General features: G+C 43.1%; 1 protein-coding gene across 1 annotated transcript in view; it reads left to right on the forward strand.

Moving 5' to 3' along the window:
- dlgap2a (discs, large (Drosophila) homolog-associated protein 2a) overlaps positions 1-21,267 on the forward strand; it is a 168,369-nt gene that overhangs the window by 23,348 nt on the left and 123,754 nt on the right. Inside the window, exon 2 of the mRNA XM_078541892.1 lies at positions 12,068-12,273. Within this exon, the coding sequence (XP_078398018.1) occupies positions 12,068-12,273 (206 nt within the window). The remainder of the gene's footprint in view (positions 1-12,067; positions 12,274-21,267) is intronic.

Below are 21,267 nucleotides of genomic sequence, written 5' to 3' on the forward strand. Positions count from 1 at the left end.
GCATGAGATACATTTTAGCTGGCTGCTCTCCACCTGAAGTGCCTGCAAATGCTCCCTTGCCTCGGTTCACAAATGAATGGCAGTCACCTAGGTAAGGGAATGGAAGGCTGACCATGAGCATTGGACCATATCCCAGCACGAATCAATGTTGTCAAGCAATATGAGATGGAAATTGGCAAAAAAATGAACTTTCTTCTGAATGCAGAAACACACTGAAGCAGATAAGATACAATACTCAGTATGTTCACGATAAACTACAAGGGTAAATCCATGGTCCTGTGCACCAGGGATTGAAGGGAATGTGGATGAAAGCTAAGACCAGAACACTCTAGGCCAGGTTCTCCATCCTGTGCTCCCTGTGAACATAGCTGCCCAGTGGGAGTAGGGGATCATGGGATCATCCCTATAGTATAGTTAACTTCAATGTAATGGGGAAAAACAACGATGATCAGTATTACATGGTTTAGAATGAGAACAATGAAGCAAAGGCACATCAATAAAATGCCTTTGCCAATTATATCCTTTGAAGAACCCAAACTTATCAATCATGGTTAAAAGTATGCAGAAATATTTATACTACTTGCTGAGTGCAAGTATAGCTTTTTCTAAGACCCCGACACACCCCTCATCTTACCCATCCTCCCTGCCTGGACCCCTGACACTTACGTTTTTCTCCAGTTCCCCGGACTTAGGCTCAGGAATTTTCTTGCAGTGCCTCTTCCAGCCACTGCAGCAATGTTACTGGAGGGACTGGAGAGCTGATGACCAGCAGATCTCCAAAGTGCAACTTCCTCCTATGTGAGGAGTGGAAGTCCTGCCTAATGCCTTGTCAGAGTGTAAAATGGCAGTAGGGATGTCAGAGTCGGCCGGGATGTGCTAAGCCCTCACCATCCTAAAAATTCTGGCCACGGTCTTTGCTCACAGAGGCCTGGTTAAACACCAGGATCTGTATGACGACTGTCAAACTGAAAACAGTTCCCATCGGAGAGCTTTGCTTCCTTTCTCTTTGCATGATTTCCCAATGTTCTGAACTGCCAAACAGAAAAACCAGGCTGACTGCACCCCACTGCAATTAGCTTTCTATTTACCCTTTACTTCTTGGCTGTTCATCCCCATGGCAACGCTGGACATTTCTTGGAACCTAATGATGTCACAATCAGGAAACCAATTAACCCTCCTTCAAAATACTCCCCAGCCCACTTTGTTCTTAAAGGGACATCGCACAAAGAGAAAATACAGGCCTTTTCCAGCAGATATGTCATCACATCATTGTGAATAATGGATTAATCAAGTAATCAAAACCATCAGAAATACATGTAGATTGGATAATTGAAGTAGATATCTAAAAATTGAAGGGGCCTAAGAGCCATGTTAAACATTGACCTGGAAAAAGTTATACTTGCACTCAGAACCACACTATAAATTATAAAAATAACAGATTTGAAAAGTGTAGCTCTTTATTAAAATCAGATCTGAGACTTGCTTTATCTTTAACAATATGACATGCAAAAATAATATATGCTTTGTTGCTATAGCGACAAAATTATTTTGAATGATCTAGCTATCATCAGCAGCACTGAGCTGCCTTGCCTTGATGGGTAATTAGCACCTCAAGGCTGATACTGATTGTAATGCCTGAGCAAAATCATGTTGTCACTATTGTTATCAATCAAAAGTTTGTTAAATACTGTAGTTCGGCATTCCCTGTGGTGTCCTTGTCAAAAGGTTTGGGGCATTTCTTTGAAGTTATCACCAGAACAGTAACAATCTTTTTATAGCTTAGTCACTTGTTAATGCATATCAGGGCTGAGGAATAAATGCATGGTTGAACTTTAAGTTCAGTTGGCTGCTCTTAACTGAATTGCTGGCTTTGTACTTTTTGTTCATGCCTGGATAAGCCTTCATTTAGTCACATAGAATAATAATATATGTGCTTTTTAGAATCTTCCACTGCCAGGGAAATGACAGCTTCTTTTCTCTTGAGTTAAATATGCAGATATTCATAGCCTACAGTCAGAAGCCCAGCTATCTATAAGTAATAACTTGCATCAAATGTAATGGATATTTCTTGCACTATTTATGTAAAGTTTTCTTGCTTGTCTGGGTTCAAATTCTCACCAATCAAAATGGTAGCTAGCAATGATTTTTTTCTGGCTTTGGATCTGTGAAAATCAAATTCGATAGTGGAATAAAAACAGAAATTGTTGGAAATACTCAGCAGACCAGGCAGAATCTATGCAGATAAAAACAGTGTTATTTGGCCCAACCTTCTGAGGAGTGGCGATCACTGTCCACTACCATTTGCTTATACAGTACCGGTGCTCCACATTTCTGGCCCAGACTTCCGAACCGGGCCTCTTCAGAAATGTGGAGCGCAGAGCAGGGTCATCAGGGGAAGCCATGCCATGTCCCCTTTTTACAGCACTAGCTGCCGTATTATTTTTCATTCATTCATGAACTGTGGGCATTGCTGGCTAGGCCAGCATTTATTGCCCATCCTTAATTGCCTTTGTTCAGAGGGCATTTAAGAGTCAACCACATTGCTGTGGGTCTGGAGCCACATGTAGACCAGGTAAGGGCAGCAGATTTCCTTCCCTAAGGGACACTAGTGAACCAGATGAGTTTTTAATGACAATCAACAATGGGGTTTCATGGTCATCATTAGACTTTTAATTCCAGATTTTTATTGAATTCAAATAATGCTGTGGAGCATTACCCTGGGTCTCTGGATTACTAGTCCAGTGACAATACCACTACGCCATCATAGGTTTTCATTCACTAATACAGTGAAAAGCTTTGAGACATTTAAATAGCTTTTCAGTTTGTTAGCGAATGGGTGTGAGTGAGGTAAGTGGGTAGGGTGGGTAGCCTACCAGCTAGGTAGGGTGGCAGGAGGGAGGGTTACAGGGTGGTAGATGGCAGGGCTGGTAGAGTGGTAGGGTAGGTAGCATGCCAGGTGGGTAGGGTGGCAGGTTTGTAGGGTGGGTCGGATGCCAGCTGGGTAGAGTGGCAAGGTCAGGTTTGGGGGGAGCAGTTGGAGGGTCGAGGAGGGAGACAGAGGGCTGGGGGAGGGGGGAGAGGGGAGTAGGAAGGTCAGACTGAGGAATCAGATGGTCAGGGGGATGTTGGAGGGTCACGGCGTCAAAGTGGTCGGGGGGAAGTGTGGAGGGGGGGAATCAGTTGTATTATTACCCAGGAGTTAGACATGTCTAACTCTTGTCTAACATTTCTTGGGTAACTGTCCAGGTAAGTGTGTTGGAACCTTCCGAAGTCTGCAACTCCAACTCAGAGTTGCAGGCTTTTTGGAAGGTCCCAGGAGCAAGGGAATAGCCCATCGGAAATTGAAACTTCCTGGTCAATCCCTGTGGAGTCCTTGCGTTTGGACTTCTGAGGGTCCCACAGCACATCTTCCGAGGTACCTCCAGGGTACGACCATCCGAAGGCCTGAAGATCTGGACCAATGTTTCAGATCAGTGACCTTTCACTGTTAGTGGAATGGCAGGGAACTAAGCAACCAACCACGGAACCCATGCAGTAATGTTGGTTTCACATTTCAGTCATCTAAACCACCTGTTGATTGGTTAAAAATGTGAAAGGCTTTATGGGTCGCTGTGGTATGTCCAGGGGAGAGCTTTGATTTGATTGTTTACTGTCAAATTTAATATTCTAAATAATCAGATCGGTGGATATCTTGCAATATTAGATGGCATTGTGGAAAGCTGTACTCAAATGTCTTCCTTTCGTTATATGGCATTGAGGTCTTTGTATGGAGATATATTTAAATGTTCTTGGCAAAATAACTAAGTATATGCAACACTAAATGAATAAATAAATTTCTATGTCTAACAAAACCCTATATTTTTATATGGAAATGGAGGAGACATGTGGGCATGCATGTGAGGCAGATAATTGTTTCATGTTTTAGACAAGTTGAACCCGTACTTAATGGCTGGCCACAAAATAATTGAACTAATTCTTGTAAATGAAACTAACAAAGCAGTGTTCTTGATTCCGGGACCAAAACTACAGTCAACCAAAAAAATATGATAAAGGCGTGTTTGTGATTAAAAGTTACAAACTATAAATGTTGTAAAACTCAAATACAGACGGAAATTCTACAGCAGCAGACCTATATCAATTAACCTTTTTGGATGTTGATGTTGCGTCTATCTCCAAAGTCTCCCAAACTTTACTCTTTTCAGATGTGCTGGCCAGGATTTCACGGCCCTGCCGCGGCGTGTCTCCCCCCAGCAGATACAGTGAGCCATTTAAATCTCCATTCAGTTCGGCAGGACCGTAATGCCTGGCAGGGCGGGAGGGGCTGTAAAACCCTAGCCATCATCTACTCTCTCCATCCTCTTCTTTTATTGTTTCATCATGCCATGATAAGTAATGCATGTGAGTCTAACAGCTGCATTAATTGTTTATGAAGGAAGGAAGTTTTTTTGAAGCTATCATTTAAGTGGTAATTATCTCGTAGTTGGTGAAATCTGGAAGATAATGTATGTCATTGTGCTTCAAGCCAATCTTTTCTAAGCAAGCTTACTTACTTCGTAAGATTCATTGTTGACTAAAGATGAATTGCCGAAAGTTAACTCTAGACTGAGTATAAATTGAGAAATTAAAGTGGTCTAATTTGGATCGTTTTTCTTTACTCAACATAATCTATCCTTTCATACAAAGCCTGGCTTGATTGGCTCTATGGAAACAGTGGTTTGGTCCACATCAAAGATCATACCATGATACCAGGCTGAGGGAATATTGCATGACGTCTGCTACTACTGTGTCCTAGAGTGTCCCAAGGCCCTGAGGTTCATTGCTACTCATGATACATTTCTTAATTTCAGCATTGTTGGCCAGTAATCAGAGTCCTTCTGGACAAAAATGTTGATACCAAGTTCTGTCAATGATGGCAAATACAGCAGTCCATTCATTAATGTGAATCATTGTTTTAAAAGCTTGCAATTTAAAAATAATATCACTTACATTTTTAAGCTGTTAACAAGATATTTTTGTTTGCCCTAAGTCAAAGACTGCTCTCATAAATATGACCTCACTCTCTATGAACTGCATTATGACCAATATACATATAGGGTCATAGCTTCCTTGGAGTGGCTATCAGTGTCAGATTGCCACTCCTTGCCCAATTACTTACTCTAAATTTCTTCTGTGCCTGTCTCACCAGACCTTCCTTCTCAGGCTGGGCGAGATCCAGGCAGTGCAGTTGTCTCCGAAGCCCAGCGTCTCAGTCCAGCTCTGCCAGACTGAAGAAGGACACCCCCCTTTTTTGCGGCACTAGCTCAGACATCAGGTGTTGTGGGGGGGCATCGAGGATCGGTGGGGGGGGTGGTCAGAAGTCCGGGAGGAGGGGGTGGTTGGACATCCCAGGGGTTGGGGGGGGTCGGACATCATAGGGGATGGGTGTGGGGGTGCTGGCATCAGAGGATAATGGGGGGCATCGGACATCAGGGGGGTGTAGGAGGGGGTAGGACATCGGGGCTGGTGGGGGTGGGAGGGTTGGACATCAGCGGGGAAGGGGGTGGATCAGATATTGGAGGGGTGGGATGGGGGTGTCAGATATTGGGGGAGCGTCAGGAGTTGGGAGGGAGGTCCAGCCGAGTCAGGAGGGGTATAGGGCCTGCGGGGGGTGGGTGCCCGATAAGGTAGGGTGGGGGGGGTTGGCATGGAGGTGGAGGGCATTCGGGCCTGCAGGGGTGGTTGACACTGCGGGGGCGGGGGGGGCTGGTTGTTACTACAGGGTGGGGTCCATTCTGCAGGCGGGGGTGTTTTCAGAATTGGGGTTGTGGGTGGTATCGGGACGGCATGTGATGACGTGGGGTGGGGTCGGAAGGGATCAGGTTGGGGGCTGAGCCTGTGGGAGGGGCTGAGGTAGGTCGGTATCATGGGAGGTGGTGTCGGTACTGCGGTGGGGGGTTAGGTTGGGTCAGGTCTATGGGGGGTTGGGCCTGTGGGGGAGGGGGGCAGGATCATGTCCATGGAAGGGGTCGGGCCTTCCAGGGTGAGGGGCGGGAATCGAGTCGTTTTGGGTTGCGGGGTGTCCCATGATGAATCGGAGGGGGACATGGTGAATACCGGGTGGGCGGGATAGTCGGGAGTCGGGGGACGATCCCTGGGGCGGGTCAGGGGTGCTGGGGTAGTTCCGTAGGGTGAATCCCATGGGCGAAGTCCCATGGGTGGGGCCAGTCTCTGTCTTTACAATAGTTACCCAGAACTTAGAAGAGGTTTTAATTCTCCTAACTTTTTCTGAGTAACTATTTGTGTAACATAATCAGAATCATCCAAAGTTTGCAATTTAAATCACATAGCCGCATGGTTCTCAGAGCAGGACAATCGCCCAGAGGAAGTTTGCACTTCTTTGACCTTTGAAGTTTGGAGAGGGGTTCCCTGCACATCCGACGCTGGGGATCTCAGAGGTTAAGTCCGAATATCTAGTAATGTATTTTTATCTCAGGTCAAACATACTGGATGATATAGAGTTGATCTTCCAGGTAACTTTTCTTGGTGGACACATTTAACTTTATTTACAAGACAGGAGCAGCAACTACACATGTGTGCATCAAACTCTATAACTAAAGAAGGACTCTCTCCTAGACTTCCCCATGCTGCTAATTCATTGGTTTACACAGATCATGTGACCTTACAATACACGATTATTCTTAAAGCTATAGTCCTGCATTTATCAGAACTATAATTACTAAATTCCTCCCCCTTTAACTTTTCTGTACATTTTGTATTTATAAGGATATTTATCTCATGACATTACAATAGTTACACAGGTCATGAAATTACAAGGTCAGTCTTTCAGGTGGTTTCCTGATCCATGTGAAACATCGTAGCTCCACAACTTCCGATTCTTTGACAGGAACCACATTCCCTGGAACTGCATTATCAGGTCCTCATTAGGCAATGCAGTTCAGTGCCTTTCACGCCGACAGAGATATTAGGCATGTCTATCCTTAGTTGAGCAACTTCAACAGGAACCACAGGTTCAGCAATGGTTATCATTTTATTTCCCTTTTTCTTAAATGATCTGCATGTTTACAGGCGATCTGGCCCTCCACTTCCACGTGGTACGACAATGGCCCGGTCACAGAGTTTATTTTACCAGGTAACCACTTCGGTCCTCCACCAAAATTCCTTACATATACTGCTTCTCCAACAGTAAATTGTCGCTCACAACTATGTAAATCATGATTCGCTTTTTGGTTCCCTTGACTTTTTTCACCTTCCCCTCCAAATTGGGAAGTATCAGGCTTAGTCTTGTTCGAAGACGGTGCCTCATCGGTAATACTGAATCCTCTTTCTATGTGTCTTCTTCTTTCTACCACAGACTTTAGTCTCGGTCTTCTTTTTGACTTCACTGTCGGCCAGAATTCTCTCAGATGTAATCTCAACTTGTCTTAGTTCTGTAGTTGAGCTACCCATGACTTCATTATCATCATCTTGGAAAGTTCTAGAACTTTTCCTTTCAAAGCCTCTTTAGCTTCATTCAGCCGATTCTTCCGCTCTTCTGCCTCCTTCTTCTACCTGTTGGCTTCCTCCATTTATTAATAAGAGAAATGATTTTAAGCACATACATAGATATACAAATTGCTACTTTGATAACTTTTAAATCCCCTACTTAATCCTACTCCCAGTTACATTTTCGTTAAGGCAACAGTAAGGCACATAGGCTTTAAAAGACCCAGGCAAAGTGAGACACAATACCCTGAACCAGCCGAATTAAAAGTGAGCTTTCTTAACTTCAGTTCTTTGAAGACAGCAGCTTGAGGCACAGATGCTGAAGGGTTTTCACACTTGTTAGACCTTAGACACAGCCTTCGCTCCTTTGTACATATTTTCCCCTTTGAATGCAAATTCCCATTGTTTCACTATGTCTTTAGAATTCATCTTCCTGATAATAAAAATCTCCCATAGCACTATGTTTACCAGTAACCTTTGGAAAAAATAAACACACTGGGCTGGGTTGTGTGAGGGGTGGGCAGGAGCGAGCGCGAACCCGATCGGCGCCCCCAATGGGGTGCGTGCCGCCATTTTACGTGGGCAGGCCACAATTAAGGCCCGCCCAGCATGACACTCACCTGGAAGCGCTGAGCGCTCCCTGTGCGGGTGGGGGGGGGATTCTCTGAGTCCAGGCCTGTGCTCTTTCGTGCATGCACGTGAAAGAGCGCAGAAAACTCCCTGAGGCACCTCTGTGCCTCAGGGAGATTTGTTTAAGATTCAAACATTTAAGTAAAGAATTGAAAATAATTTAAGACATGTCCCTCATGTGACAGTGTCACATAAGCTGGGACATGTCAAGGAACATTAGTTTAAAAATTTATTTAATTTATAAACACTTCATATAAACACCTGTGGATGAGGTTCCATGAAAAATGCGAAGGCCGCCTGGGCTCTTCGCCTGCCCGCCAACCTTAAGGTTGGACGGGCAGCTCATTTAATTGATTTAATTAGTTTTAAACAGGCCTTAATAGGCCTTCGACAGTTCGGCGGGCATGCAGCCAAGTTGGCTGCACGCCTGCTAAACTGAAAATCTAAATGACGCGCGGCGACATCGGGACACCCGCCCGATGTCACCACACGTCATTTTACGTGTTGGAGAGCGGGTCCCACCCCCGCTCACCGACTGCAAAATTCTCCCCACTGTTGCGAAACTTCACCTGTGTAGGTGACATATTTAAACCTTACATTCTAAGCTTCTCCCATGTTTACCATGTTTACATCAAAACCTTCAGACCATTGTCTTTAATCCAATTAAGTCTCACATACACACACAGACACAGATACCACTATTTTACCACTATTTAATTCCAATAACATTATGAGAATTATTATATCTTCCTGACATATCTCAGGAACTCCTCCAGCTTCCTTTTGAAATCTCACTGGCCATTCAAGGTTAACTTCTTTCAACCAATTTCAACCTAGAAGGCTTAGACCTCTGCCTTCTAATACCATCGCTGGTAATTGTGCTGTTTGGTGTCTATAATAAACAGGTACTTTGGTGATACCTTTTATCTGGTTTTCTTAGCCCATATACATTTTCAACTTGGCAGAGGTTTGTTCCAAATTTAATTGTTGAGCACCTTTATTTAAATATCTGAAAATGTTCTCCTACTACAGTGGTAGAAGCACCAGTGTTTACCATTTTTAAGGGTTTACCATTCATTTGCAATATGACATTAATTGGCTCTGTCTTCCCAATTTTCATGTTAAATAAGGAATAAATGTCAGAATTGGTTGTTTCTGGTTCTTCCACACTATGTACTTCATTGGACTTCATTGATTGCCAGGAAGCCTGTTTTAATCTCGTTTTGCAATGTTTCAATATGTGCCTTCTTTTGTGACAAAAATAACACTCCACCTTTTTAAATTGTCAATTGTTAAGAGTATTATTGTTTCCACGTCTATAAAAATTAGTTTTTGAATTTGCTGCTAAGCTGTTTCCTCTAAATTTTCAGTTAGCGGGGGCTGTTCCCACTTCATGGCAGAGTCCTGGCTTTTTGCGCCACTTTCGGCTGACCATTCCTGCCCAACAAGGAAAATTGCACCATTTTGCGCACCTTGAATCATGTGCACCTTGTGCATCCCTTACGGCACTTTCCATCGCAAGCGCTACTTCTAACGCTTTCTTAAAATCAAGATCCACTTCAGCCAGCAATCTTCGCTGAATAGCATCCTCTTGCATGCAACAGACCAAACGATGCCTGAGCATATCACTCAGGGTTTCACCGAAATCACAATATTCCGTTAGTTGTTTTAATTTCACTGCATAGATAGCAATGGTCTCCCCCGATGCTCTATTCCGTGAATTGAACCTGAACCTCTGCATTGTGACTGAGGGCTTGGGTTGGAAATGACCCTTAACAAGGCCTACTAATTCACTGAAAGTCTTCAAATCTGGTGCACAGGAGGCTCTCAAGCTTCAAATTAAACTGTAGGTTTTGCTCCCACAAATACTCAGGAGAATCGCTCTCCTCTTTCCCTCCCCCATGATTTTGTTGGCTTGAAAGTAGAATTCAAGGCGTTCTATATATTGAGACCAGTTGTCTGTGGCTGGTTCAAAGGGATCAAATCCGCCAAATTGTGCCATATCGGATGATTATATCTTCCTTTCTTTTTAATTATCTTAGACACTCACAATCGCTGGGCGAGGGACAGTACCGGACCTGATTTATCCTCGTTTCCAGTTTGTTATAGAGTTGATCTTCCAGGCAACTTTTCTTGGTGGACACACTTAACTTTATTTACACAGCAGCAGCAACTACATGTGTCTATCAAACTCTATAACCAAAGAAGAACTCTCTCCAGTTCCCCATGCTGTGAACTAATTGGTTTACACAGATCATGTGACCTTCCACGGGCGGGATGAGGTTTCTAACAGCAAATAAAAATTAAATAAAAATGTTTAAATTTCATTAATAACATGTCCCTGCTCATGTGACATAGTCACATGAGGGGACATGTTTTTTATATTGCTAAATTTTTAATTTTTTATGTGAAATATCTTCATCTCCCTGAGGCAGCTCCGTGCCTCAGGGAGCTTTTACTGCACGCACCTGCACTCCTCCTGCCCCCACCCTGGCAGCGCTGAGCACTGCAGCACGCGTTTCACACTGGCTGCCTGCTAATTGGACAGCCAGCGTGAAATTGCAGTCGGAGCCCGATCACAGGCGGCAGTCAGCTTCCCGACCGCTCCCAGGCTCACCCACCGAGCTCGTCTGACCAACAGGATATCCTGGGCATAATTACTACACTGGATAAGGCATCAATCTTCTGATTTGTCAGAAGGGGTAAAATTAACACTCCATTTCTTGGCTTGGGCTATAAAATATGAGAAAGATTTATCAGAAGTAACAATAGTAATTACAGATTATGATGGTCTGCATAACGTAGCTATTCCAGTTTTGATTTAGGAAATAGTAGGGGGTAATACTTCACTAATTTTGTCAGTCAACGCCTGGCTTGCAATAGCTTCCTTTTATAATAGTGTACAAAGTTTGTGTTGAGCTCAATTGCAGGAACGTTGGAGACTAAAGGTGGAAAGGGTTGAGCGAGAAGATGAAGAAGAGTTAAATTAGTGAGCCCCAAAAACGTCAGGTTCAAATTTGTGGCCAGAATGAATAGGTTTGGCTGGATTATCTCCTTAAATTCTGACAAATTTTGACCTGAATTAATCCCACTGTCAGCAAAATTTCCAGACAGCTTTCTGCTGTATTCACTGGAACTGAGTCCACAGCAGAGCCCAGTTGACACAAGGCTGTTGGACAGAGTTTGTGGTTTAAAAAAAATCAAGCACAACACATTACAGTTAAAAAGGAATAAATAGTGATAGAGTGGAGAAAAACCTCTGGACAGGTTTTGAAACTAAATCAGTTTCCTTGTTTTCTAACAGTACTGTAATACAATCCTAAAAACCCAATACTCAAAAGTTACAGTATGAAACAAATAAAATGTGCCACAGATTCCTATTTACAGTGTCATTACGTTTACTTTAAATTGGTGACTTGGCTCATATCTAATTTCAAACATAATATTGTATATGCAATATATTTTTTCTTCCTTTCTGATGTTGATGTGTCTGCTATGTTTGTAGTGTTTACTGTTTATTCTTCAAATTTCCAACATTCACAATTCTTTTACAAATCATATAAATTATTAACTGGTGCCATGTAAGACAATTTAGGGTTATGTGATGTTTTGTGTACAAATGTAGATGGTCTTTTTTCTTCATTTGTTAAATATTTCATTTCATTTTGCTGCAATTCAGCATTTTTATATGTTGAAAACTAGGCATCCCCACTGCCATCTTTAATATTAATATAGCGTTGCATTTCCTCTTCATATTGCAACATTAAGAACAGTTTTCCACTTTAAATTTATTGATGCTATAGCTGTCAAACCTCTGGTGAAAGATCGAGGCCCACAATGTGCGACAAGCTGCTCCGTTGAAAATGAGCAAGGAGTTCCCAAGTTCAAAGAATCCTGTATCCAAATGAAGACATAAAGATTATTAACTGTTGTTATTGCATTTTAAATGTTCCAGGTCCCCCAAGATGAATGGGCAGAATATCCACTTGGAGGCAAAGATGAGGAGATCCCTTGCCGAAGGATGAGAAGTGGCAGCTATATTAAAGCAATGGGAGATGAAGAAAGTGGTGAATCTGACACGAGCCCTAAAGGTTCACCAAAAGCTGCTAGTCTCCATGAAACGCTAATGAAAGCTGCTGGTCAGAAAGTAGATAATCAGAAGTAAGCATTCCTTTCATTCTCAGTTTTCCTTTCTCGGGAGCACAGCATTGGATTGGTGTGTGTGTGCATGCGTGCGTGTGGAGTGGGGAGGGTTGGCAGGGTAGATATTGAACCTCATGCTTAATGTTAGGTTGAATATCTGAAGTATTTTAGGTGCAATATATATAATAGCTCATAACTAGGAATTTATAATAAGGAAAGAAAACTTTGAGATTCAAATGATGTTGTAAAATTGCAAAAAAATGTACCTGAATATAAATTGCATCCACTGTAGCTGAAACATCCTTCATGTATGATTGTCAACAGTGCTGTACTGTATTCGGTTCTGGGCAGCACACCTCATTAATGATATATAGGCTCTAGAGAGGGTGCGGTGTAAATTCACCAGAATACCAGAACTATAAGATTTAAATTATGAAGATAGGTTGCATAGACTGTCCTGATTTCTTTGAATACGGAAGATTTAGAGGTGAACTAATCAAGGTATTTAAGCTGATTAAAGATTTGAAAGGGTAAATTGAGAGAAACTGTTTCCTCTGGTGGAGTAGGCCAGAACGAGCGGGCATAACCGAAAATTAGAGCCAGCCTGTTCAGGGTGATGTCAGGTGAAACTCTGGAACACTTTCCCCCAAAATGCTGTTGAGGCTAGGTCAATTGAAAATTTCAAAGTTGAGATTGATAGATTTTTGTTAGGCAAGGGTATCATGGGATATGGAACTAATGCATGTAAATGGAGTTGCGATACAAATCCACCATGATAAAATTGAATGGCCGAACAGCCTTAAGGGCATGAATCGCCTATTCCTGTTCTTATATTCTTATGTTCCTATTTAATAGTGGAGTTGGGCATTAGGTTTTCTGATGAAGACACTTGAAGCTATCACATGATTTATAAAATGTCGCATGATCGAGAGTGTGTGGTACATGGGCCACTAAACATCGTATATGGTGTGTGGAGTGCTGCTCCTGTATAATAGATGGTATGTGGCATGTAGTGGCTGGAAGATAATGACAACAAATGATAATGCAGAAAACTATTTCTTCTTAAATCCAGTGCTTCATTCTCATTTTCCTGAAGTGTTGCTGAGTTTGTGCAAGTGGGTGAGTTATATTGAGTGACAGCAGTAGCCGATCACACACTGAAGTAGATCCACTTGTACCCAGATTGCCAAATGATTAACCTAAGTGAAATATCAATTGTGAAAACTGCTGGTATTTCTACCCCACTTTGAGACAATGAGCACAGGATATAAGATCCTGTTAATATTTCAGTGCTGCAAATCTGAATTGCTGAAGAAGGCAGGGATTGAATTTTTTGAGTTGTCCTTATTTAACACTTCAGTGAGTTCAACATGGCATATAATTAGTTAGGGAAAAGGAAATGTTTGTTTTAATGATGAATTCAATGAAAATCTGTGATAAATGCACCGTGTATATTTATGCATTTCATCTAAAAACGCTAACAACTAGACTATAGAAATGGAAAATAGAGGCAATGCATGTCAGCATTTGAAAGGAAAAATGTAAGTTAATGTTTTGGGTAGGATCTGTTATAAAAGTTCGCCTGCTATGCATTTCCAATTCTCTGTTTTTATTTTAGGATGCTTTTACATTGAGGCTACAGTTATTGTGTAAATGCAACTCAAACATAAAGTACCACCTGACCTGACACTAGAGGTGTCTCACTGCATTTCATTTCACAGTCATCTTGAGCCTTGAGACTGAATTTACACAACATGTTTAATATACTGCAAAGTGCTAACATTAAACTTTGACTGTGAACGCACCCATAGATATGAAAGTTTTTCTTTTTATGTCTATGAGAAGCAGTGCACTTTGTTTGTGATGGGCTGGTTATCTTCCATCAAAAGGTTCAATATCATCTAATTATTTGTTTTTCATAGAAAAGACATGTCATGGGCAGGATTTTTTTCTCGGCATGTGGGTACGCGCCCGACACACCTGAGCGTGAAATAAAGCGCGTTGACATCAGTCGAGTGCGCCGACATCAACACGCACTCTCGTGATAGTTCGGCCAGTGGGCTCATGCTGGAGCCAGCAGTGCGCCCCCTGACAATTAGAAGGCCTATTAAGGCCATTAAGTTAATAATTGTGCTGAATTTTTCACTGCCTGTTCAACCTAACGGTTGAGGTGTCAGCTGTGGCTCAGTTCATAGCACCCTCGCCTTTGAATCAGAGGGTTGTGGGTTCGTATCCCACTCCCGGAAAACCAAGAACTATGATTGTACTCGAAAGAGTTGCAATCTGTGACTGTTGATAACTCGAAAGAGTTTCAACCTAACGGTTGATAGGCAGGTGAAAAGGCCAAGTGGCCTTTGCATTTTCCCATGGGCCGGATGAGGTTCCCTAAAGCAAATAAAAATAAAATAAAAATTTTACACTTGAATTAAAAACATGTCCCTGGTCATGTGACAGAGACACATGAGGGGACGTGTTTTATGACTTTTTTATTTTCTTCATTCGTTTTTTTAAACAGCGCTTCATCTCCCTGAAGCACGGAGCTGCCTCAGGGAGATTATGAAGCGCTCTTTCACACGCATGCGCAAAGTTCGCTCTAGGCCCGCTCGCCCTCCTTCCCCCGCCCGCACAGGCAGCATTGAAATCGCAGTGTGGTGCCAATTGCGGGTGGTGGTCAGCTTCCCGACCGCCCCCGGCCAGCACCCCTGCCAAGGGCTAAATTCTGCCCCATGTTTAGAACTGAAAGATGCTAAATATCTCCAGGCAATAGCTCACCAGAAAATTCAGCAACAAAAAGGTTGGAAGTTAGTTATGGGTAACTATATAAGTGGCACAGTTCACTGTAGACATGACTTGTCGGCCTAGAAATTTGCCCACAATGCACCCTTTTCCAGGATGTTACTTGGAATACTAAGGCCCCAATATGGCGGGCTGGAAGTGCATACACACATCTGGTCAGAAATTGTCAGACCACAATTTTGGATAAGACAAAGTTATGTCCTTTACTCAAGCTGGAGGCAGACATTAGATTCTTTATGTATGCAAATAAGGGACCTATCACCTGATTGAGGACTTCTGTCCAAGGTGGATTTGTCCTGAGGCTGCCCTTGCTAGTGTCAGCTGCATTCAAGGAAATTAATCATGGGTATTTGCCTGTGCTGGCCCCCAACCTAAACAAGAAGATAAGTTACTTAGTTGAATATGGACCCAGGAGGTATAGGAGTCTTTGGTCCTGATCTCAGACATGACACTTGGACACACCTGATGGTGACTCTAGCTGTGACTAAATTTTCCACTGTTCATCGTCAGTGGGCTTTATTCAAATAATACCCAAGACCCAATACTTGGGGCAATTCGGGCCTCACCATTCAGGTGCAGGGAACGTCCCCTGTGCACCTCCTTACCTGAAATATGGCACACCTGTATTTCTGGGCTATTTCATTTGAACCATATACACTCTTAAATAAAAATGTGAAACGCATTGTTCTGCAAATACCAGCCTTTAACTGTGGTGTAAAAATGTAAATCGTTCATATACTTTTCAGCGATTAGAATGCACAAGAAGTGGGTCCTTCCATTGTAAGATAGAAGCATCCTCCACACAGTGCCATGGAGAATGTTTGGATAGCTTTTGTCTTCTGAATATTTTATTATTTGTTAGAAGTTTTGTTGAAGCAGTGGAGTCAATTAGATCATTGTCGGCAAGTGCAGATCTCATCAAGTGGTGATTGTGACCTCCTTTGGCCCAAAAATGGTACTGCAGCACTACTCAGATTTGCACTTTTGAGGGTTCCTGTCCCCTATGGAGGAGTGGAACATCAACACAGGAGCAAGCTGTTCAGCCCCTCAAGTCTGTTCCACCATTCAGTGAGATCATGACTCATCTGCACCCTAACTCCCTTCACTGCCATGGTTCCATATCTCTTACTACCCTGACTAACAAAAACCTATCAATCCCAGAGTTAAAAATTAATTTAAAAAGCTAACATCTACTGCTTTTTGTGGGAGAGACTCCCCCACTTCTACCACTTTTTGTGTGAAGATGTGTTTCCTAACTTCCTAATGGTCTGGCTCTCATTTTAAGGTTATGCCCTTCCTATCTTAGATTCGCCATCAGAGGGGAAAAAAGTTTTTCTCTATCCTATCAATTTCTTTCAATATCTCTAAAATCTCAAATAAATCATCCCATAGCCTACTATATTCGCGGAAATACTAGCCTACTTTACGTAATTCCTTCTCATAATCTTACCCTTGGGGCCCTGGTAACCCTGATGCAATACCTAGAACTGCATACCTAGAACTCCAGATGTGAGCTAAACAGCACTTCATATAGCTTTGGCAAAACATCTTTCCCTTTGGGGAGAATTTTCTCCCCATCAGGTGGGCTGGGCAGGAGCGGGCACAGGCGGGCCTGGCCCTGCATGCCGACCAGAAAATTTAGGCCTTTATATTCTATCCCTCTACTTATAAAAGCAAATGTTCCATTAGCTTTTTTGATTATTTCTTGTACCTTCTTACCACGTTTTAGTGCTGTGTACAAGGACCCCTGAAACTCATTGGTTCTCTGCTGTTCCTAGCTTTTCACCATTTAACAAATACATAAACTTTTTGGCCCAAAAAGATAGCTTCACATTTAGCTTCCTTGAAATTCATCTGCCACGACTTCACTTGCTCATTTAATCTGGGAGCATTTCTTTGTCATTTAAGCTACTGTCTACACTACTTGATATTTCACCGATCTTTGTGTCAATGGCAAACCTGAATATATGGCTCTGTATTGTGTTATTTAAGTCATTTAGAAATATAGTGAATAGTTGAGGCCCAAGCACAGATCCTTGTAGGACACCACTAGTCACTTTCTTCCAATTCAAGAGTGTACCCATTATCCATATGTTCTGTTTCCTACCACTGAGTTAACCTCCTTACCTGGTCAATAATTTACCTTCAATTTCATCAGCGTTAATTTTAGCTGACAGTCCCTTATTTAGAGTAGGGAGGCCACTTTGGTCTAGATTTTGGTCTGAGCATCAGCTCACGCCTGGACCAAGAGGCCTGAGGATTAGTAGAAATTGGTCCTCATGTCTCATCAACATACTTGACAGTGCCTCCAAAGGAGGCTGAACTGAGCAAAGAGATCAAATTTTTTAAAATTCATCCATGGAATGTGGGTTTCGCTGGCTGGGCCAGCATTTATTGCCCCATCCCTAGTTGCCCTTCAGAAGGTGGTGATAAGCTGTCTTCTTGAACCTCTGCAGTCCATGTGGTGTAAATACACCCACAGTGCTGTTAGGGAGCAAGTTAAGAACATAAGAAATAGGAGCAGGAGTAGGCCATTCGGCCCTTCAAGCCTGCCCCACCAATAAAATCATGGCCAAAATATTGCCATTGGCATGCTGGGGTGGGCCCGACACACCGATGCACAAAATGATGCGAGATGACATCGGGCGTGCGTCCCTATGTCATCGCGCATCATTCTGATATTGCGTTTGGTGGGCGCGCACCGGCCAAACTGTCGAAGGCCTATTAAAGCCATTAAGGAAGTCATTAACATCATTAACACCGCTGCCCATCCAACCTTAAGGTTGGCGGGCAGGCGAAGAACCCAAGCGGCCTTCACGTTTTTCAGGAAACCTCATCCACGGGCAGGATGAGGTTTCCTGAAGATTTAATAAAATCAATGAATAAATTTTGCTAAACAAAAACAAAAATACCTGGAAAAACTTAGCAGGTCTGGCAGCATCTGTGGAGGGGAACAAAGTTAACATTTCGAGTCCGAATGACCCTTCAACAGAAAAAATTGACAAACATGTCCCAGCTCATGTGACTCTGTCACATGAGGGGACATGTCTAAATAATTTTTCTCTTTATTTATTAAAAAGTTTCAACATGTATTTAATCTCCCTGAGGCAGCTCCAATGCGCACGTGCGAAAGAGAATAGGCCCCGACTCCCCCTCCTCCCCCGCCTGCACAGGTAGCACTGAGCGCTACAGAACGCATTTTACGCTGGGTGGGCCTTAATTGGCTCACCCACATAAAATGGTGGCGCACAGCCGATCGCGGGCGGTGATCAGCTCTGCGCCTGCCCCCGCCCGCTCTCACCCGGCCCATCCAACAAAGGTAAGCTGCAGCCCCATGGCTCATCTGCCCCAGGCCTCAACCCCTCTTTCGTGCCAGCTCCTCATAACCTTCAACTCCCCGATATTTCAAAAATCTACCTACCTCCTCTTTAAATATTTTCAGTGATCTAGCCTCCACAACTCTCTGGGGTAGAGAATTCCAGACTTTCACTACCCTCAGTTTTAAATGAGTGTCCCCTTATTCTGTAACTGTATCCCCTAGTTCGAGACCCCCCCCAATAGTGGAAACATATTCTCACCCCTGTCAAGCCGCCTCAGAATCTTGTACGTTTAAACAAGATCACCCCTCATTCTTCTAAACACTAATAAATAAAGGCCTAACCTGTTTAGCCGTTCTTGATAAGTCAATCTCTTCGCCCCAGGAATCAGCCTAGTGAATCTCTTTTGAACTGCCTCCAATGCCAGTATTTCCTTCCTTAAATACAGGGACCAAAACTGTACACAGTACTCCAGGTGTGGCCTCACCATCACCCTGTGCAGTTGTAACAAGACTTCCCTATTTTTAAACTCCAGCCCCCTAGCAATACAGGCCAAAATTCCATCTGCCTTCTTAATTACTTGCTGCACCTGAATGCTAGCTTTTTCTGTTTCATGCACAAGAACACCCAGATCACTCTGTGCTGCACTTTTTTGGAGTCTCTCTCCATTTAAATAATAGTCTGCCTTTTGATTTTTCCTACCAAAGTGCATGACCTCACACTTTCCTACATTAAACTCCATCTGCCAAGTTTTTGCTCACTCACTCAACCTTTTTATATCCCCTTGCAGATTCCTTATGTCCTCATCACAACATGCCCTCCCACCTATTTTATATTGTCAACAAATTTGGATACATTACACTCTGCCCACTCCTCCAAGTCATTAATATGGATAGTAAATAATTGAGGCCCTAGGACTGATCCTTGTGGCACTCCACTAGTTACGTCTTTCCAACCTGAAAAAGACCCATTAACCCCGACTCTCTGTCTTCTGCGTGTTAACCAATCCTCAATCCATGCTAATACACTACTCCCAATACTGTGAGCTCCTATCTTGTGCAATAACCTTTTATGTGGCGCCTTATCAAATGCCTTTTGGAAATCTAAATACACTACATCTACCGGTCCCCCTTTATCAACTCTGCTTCCTCAAAGAACTCTAGCAAATTTGTCAAACATGATTTCCCTTTCACAAAACCATGTTGACTCTGTTTGATTGCATTAAACTTTTCTAAATGTCCTGCTGTTTTTTCCTTAATAATGGACTCTAGCATTTTCTCAACAACAGATGTTAGGCTGACTGGCCTATAATTTCCTGCTTGTTGTCTCCATCCCTTCTTGAACAGGGGCGTCACATTAGCAGTTTTCCAATCCGCTGGGACTCTCCCAGAATCCAGTGAGTACTGGAATATTTCGACCAATGCCTCCACTATCTCTGCAGCCACTTCCTTTAAAACCCTTGGATGCAGGCCATCAGGTCCTGGTGACTTGTCTGCATTTAGTCCATTTAGTTCCAGGATTTTGACCCAGCAACAGTGAAGGAATGGCAATATATATTTCCAAGTCAGGATGGTGAGTGACTTGGAGGGGACCTTCCAGCTGGTGGTGTTCCCATCTATCTGCTGCCCTTGACCTCCTAGATGGTAGTGGCCGTGGGTTTGGAAGGTGCTGTCTAAGGAGTCTTGGTGAATTCCTGCAGTGCATCTTGTAGATGGTACACACTGCTGCTACTGTGTGTTGGTGGTAAAGGGAGTGAATGTTTATGAATGTGGTGCCAATCAAGTGGGCTGCTTTGTCCTGGGTGGTGTCAAGCTTCTTGTGTGTTGTGGGTGCTGCACTCATCCAGGCAAGTGGGGAGTATTCCATCACCCTCCTGACTTGTGCTTTGTAGATGGCAGACAGGCTTTGGGGAGTCAGGAGGTGAGTTACTTGTCGCAGGATTCCTAGCCTTTGACCTGCCCTTGTAACCACAGTATTTTTATGGCTAGTGCAGTTCAGTTTTTGGTCAATGGTGTAGGGGTTCCCCTTTTCACTCAGAGACCTTTCCTACACTCAAGTTCGTAACACCAGATTCACAAGTGTGTGCTTGAACAGAATGACCAGTGAGACAAGTTTCTTCTGATAATTTACAATTGTTTTATTGAATCACCCACAATCCACAGTACAAAACCCAAAATTTAAAACAATCTATTCCCAGTACCCGACACAAAGTCACCGCGACTCGGTTGAAACTTACAAAAACACAGGCAAAACACCACGTCCTGTTCTGAAACCTTGAGAAAAAAACCCTTCAGACCAATATCACCAAGATATGGCTGAAACAAGTTACAAGGTACCGGCAAAAAAACACCAAGTTTTTGCCCCAAACTTTCGCAACACCCTCATACCAATATCACTACGATTTGGCTGAAACTTATAATCCCCAACACAGCTGGTCTGTCTGGTGTTGACTGTATGCCTTAGTCAAGGTGACCAAACTTGACCCTTCTTCCGACTGCAGCCTAAAACCATCAGACCAGTATCACCACAGTATGGCTGAAAACACTTACAATCCCCAACACGTCTGGTCTGTCCGGTGTTGACAACAGACCTGAGTGACCAAACTCGACCCTTCTTCCAAATGCACCCAGATACTCAGATCTGCTCTGCTTTTGTAATAATTTAACTCAGACATGTTTCAAAACATATTTCCTCTTGTTCCAATGTCCATTTAGTTGATTCCAAGCAAAGTCCAGACAAATGTCATCAGCTCCTGCTGGTTGAAACAATGCAGGGGTTTTCATGGAAGATGTATCCAGGTGAATATTACTAGTTCTCATTGTATGAGCAATTCTCCTGCTGCTTGAGGTAGCACAGTAACAGCATCTGGCTCCAAAGTTAATGAGGGTTTGAATGACCC

The sequence above is a fragment of the Cetorhinus maximus genome, chromosome 5 (genome assembly GCF_964194155.1).
Source record: "Cetorhinus maximus chromosome 5, sCetMax3.hap1.1, whole genome shotgun sequence".
Classification (NCBI taxonomy): Eukaryota; Metazoa; Chordata; class Chondrichthyes; order Lamniformes; family Cetorhinidae; genus Cetorhinus; species Cetorhinus maximus.